Source organism: Benincasa hispida, chromosome 4 (assembly GCF_027475165.1).
Source record: "Benincasa hispida cultivar pf3 chromosome 4, pf3_genome.v1.1, whole genome shotgun sequence".
Lineage (NCBI taxonomy): Eukaryota > Viridiplantae > Streptophyta > Magnoliopsida > Cucurbitales > Cucurbitaceae > Benincasa > Benincasa hispida.
Window position 1 is genome coordinate 57,106,951 of NC_143481.1, and position 3,550 is coordinate 57,110,500.

General features: G+C 37.7%; 1 protein-coding gene across 1 annotated transcript; it reads right to left on the minus strand.

Annotated features, from left to right (window-relative positions):
- Positions 1-239: 239 nt before the first annotated feature.
- On the minus strand, positions 240-3,313 carry LOC120075665 (trihelix transcription factor DF1-like). The gene is made up of 2 exons (XM_090313379.1): positions 2,916-3,313; positions 240-2,235 (listed from the first exon to the last, which is right to left on the minus strand). Exons 1-2 carry the CDS (start codon positions 3,215-3,217, stop codon positions 627-629), a joined length of 1,911 nt encoding a protein of 636 aa, XP_090169505.1. The 5' UTR covers positions 3,218-3,313; the 3' UTR covers positions 240-626.
- Between the last annotated feature and the right edge of the window lie 237 nt (positions 3,314-3,550).

Below are 3,550 nucleotides of genomic sequence, written 5' to 3' on the forward strand. Positions count from 1 at the left end.
TTATTTTATCCAAATTGATTTACATCATGCAATTTTTCAATAATACATATAATAACTATAATTTTTTTTTTTTTTTTTTTACTTCTTCATAGTGTGGAACACATCATATAAATCATTCTGCAAGAAAATGAGATGCATATTATTTATTGAAAATTTTTCTTTTTAAATTAATAATAATTATAATAAACAAACAATTTTTTATATAAAAAAATTTACATGAAACATCACAAATGACAAAATACAACACTAGAAAAGAGTCTCTCTTTATTTCTTGTTGTGAAACCTTAAACTCCATTCTCTCTCTAAAACCTCAAACTTTTATTTCAGTTTTTAGGCCAAAAAAAATAAATAAATTATTAAAATTGAAAAACATATAACTCTCGCCGAACACTATTCTACAATTTCTCAACCCCACCCCCCACACCCTCTCTTTTTCCCTTAATTCCCCTCATCATTATTTTTTCAGTAACTTATGTGAGTGTGTGTATGAACAACATATTCAATTCAATTCAATTCAATCCCATCCACATCGAAAAAAACCCGACCCGCTTACCCATCCGACAACCCTTCTCGACCCTACTTGTACTCGAGCTTTCCCAGAGAGTTACAGCATGTTTTGTCCTTACTCACTCTGCAGCACTCACTGAAGCCGGTTTGCTTGCCACAATCTCATAGTTCCCTCCACCTTCCTCTTCATCCTCTTCATCTTCATCGTCATCATCTTTATCATCGCGATCGATTGGTTCGCTCTCCATCTCCTCGTTTCCCGAGTCGGGGCGGGCAATCTCATGTTGGGGAGGCCATTGTTGCTCTGGACGAACCATCAATGGCTGCTGTTGATGTTGCATAATCGACGTCGACGATCCGATCATGTTGTTGTTGGTGGTGGTGTTGTTGCTCTTCTCCCTATACAAAGCATCAAGCTGGTGAAAATAAGGGCAAGTCTTGGAATCCTCAGGCCTTGTTTTTCTGCTTTCCTTCACTTTCTTGAAGTATTTGTTTATGTTCTCCCATTTCTCTTTGCACCTCTTTGCATTTCTATTGTACCCAAGCTTCTTCATGGCTGATGAAATCTCTTCCCATAAAGGCCCTTTTGGCCCATTCTCTTGATATTTAGTTTCAAGGTTTGTTCTCAATTTGATAAGTGCTTGAACTTCCACTTTTGGCCATCTTGATGAGCTTGAAGCTGGGCTAATGTTATAATTCTCCCCACCATTATGATCCATTTTCATTATCTCCATTTGCAACAATTCATTATTGTTCCCCACCTTTTGTGAGGTGGAATTTGGAACAACAACTTGCAATGTGGAAGCTTGTGGTGCCTGTGGCGGCGGAGGTGGTTGCGGTTGTGGTTGCGCGACTGGTGTTGGAATTGGTGGTTGTTGTTGTGATGGCGGTGGCGGGGGCGACGGTTGTGACGGGTTGCTGTTGTTGTTGTGTTGGGATTCAGTTATTTTTTGAAGGAAGGATGTAATGGCGGCATCTTTTGCAGCTGCCATTGATCTTTCTTGAGCTAAAATCTCTCTTTCTCTATTGATTTTGGCCATCTCTTGCATCCTCCAAGCTTCTTCTCTCACAACTCTCTCTTGCTCTCTCTTCTCAATTGCTTCCAAGAATCTCTTTTGCATTTCCTCTTGCTTATCAATCACTTCCTTCATCAATCTCTCAAAAAAGTCCTTCCATTTCCTTTTCCTCCTCCTCCTTCTCGATGCCTCGTCTGATGATGTCGATGAGTTGACATCATCAGACGTCGAGTTCGAGATGAGATCCGCTTCAATGCTCTGAAACCCCACTCCACCTCCCACGGAAGAGACATTGATTTGAAATGGCACGGAGGGAGGGACGGTGATGGGAATGTTCGTAGGGTTATTCAATGGCAACGGAGCGGGAGGGGGCGGAGGAGATGGGAGGTGAATTGTGGGGTTTGGTTGAGAGAATGATATGTTCATCAAGTGAGGAAGGGTGGTGGTGGTGGATGGAACAGTGGAAGGAATTTGGGAAATGACGGCAGTAGGCGGCGGCGGAGGTGGCGGAGGAGTTGGTTTGGGTAAATGGGAGTGGAAATTAAGAGGAGGGTGATTCTCAAGAGCTTCCAATTGTTCAAAAAACTTATAAGTTTTGCTATCTGGTTTCCCACTTCTAACTTCTTTAGTTCTTTTGTGATATTTGTAAACATTCTCAAATTTCTCTTTGCATTTCTTTGCACTTCGATGATAACCAAGCTCCCCTAATTTCCTGATAAGAAAACAAAACCAAGACCCCACAAAAAAGAAAAGAAATAAAATCAAATTTTTTATATATAAAAAGAAAAGCAATCGAATTTCTCTCTCATACAAAGCAATTGCATGTGTAAAAACAATCATTGAGCTCAAAAAGAGCTGAAAATTCAGAAGAAAAAACTCATATACATGAAATTAATCTAAAACTAGAACTTACTTATCATACAATTGATCAGTTTTTCTTCTGAAAACTGCAAATTTTTCTCAGTTGTTGATGTTACATAAGAGAGAATGTTTTTTTAACCCAAAAAAAGTACCATTTAACTACTACCCAACTTCACAGATTCCTTAATTTTTTTTTTTTTTTCTCTTCTTGAATTTCAGTGACACTGAATTGGGATTTCAGTTTCCTTAGAGATTCCCAATAAAAGAAAAAAAAAAAGAAAAAAAAAAGCATAAATCACTTCAGATGAAGTGAAAATGATTGAACTGCCGACAGTGAAATTTAATTTTTTTTTTTTAAAAAAAAAACAAAACATCAAAAACAAAAACAAACTCAGATCTTTGAAGAGAATTATAAGAAAAATCAGAAGTGATTTATTTAAAAAAATTGAGAAAAAAGGATTAGAAAAGATTTGAATTAAATTGATATATAATTTAATCTAAAATCTTTTTTTTTTTTTTTTTTATGTGTACCTGGAAATTTGTTCCCACAAAGGGCCTTTAACGCTTGCATCTCGAAAAGCCACGTCCATTTCTGACCGTATTTTCAAGAGAGCTAAAGTTTCTTGTCTTGGCCACCGGTTTCCGCCGAAGCTCCGGTCACCGTCATCTCCGCCACCACCGCCGCTTCTCCCTCTCTCATCTTCACCAGAATTGTTATTATTCTCCTCCATGTCGCCGATGAGCCCATCGTGACGATGAGTTGTCTCCGGCACGGCGGAGTCTCCTCCGGCGCCGCCGCCGCCCAAGACGGAAGTAGTGGAGTCCCCAAGCATAGAGAGAATAATAATAAGGCTAATTGGGAGGGACGCTCCTCCTTTCCAAATTACAGCACAAAACGAAACAAAGGGCAAAAATAAATTAAAATAAATACACACAACAACAAACATTTTTAAAAATTTTTAAAAATATATTTTTTTTATCCTTTTTTAAAAAAATTTTTATTGCAGGTGAAAATATGTAAAAAGTAGAAGGGGTTTATGGGAATAGAATTAATTTTTTATTTTTTTATTTCTGGTGGGGATCTGCTTGTCAATCTCAAGAACTTGTTTTTTTTTTTTTTTTTCTCTCCCTCTTTTTCTTTTAGCTGCGGAATCTTTGGTCTTTAA

Bases quoted from the DNA above. Each gene is read 5' to 3' on its own strand.
- LOC120075665 (XM_090313379.1), bottom strand. From the start codon at position 3,217: ATGCTTGGGGACTCCACTACTTCCGTCTTGGGCGGCGGCGGCGCCGGA. The intron at 2,236-2,915 runs GTACACATAAAA...TTTTCTTATCAG, and splicing joins TTGTGGGAACAAATTTCCAG to GAAATTAGGGGAGCTTGGTT.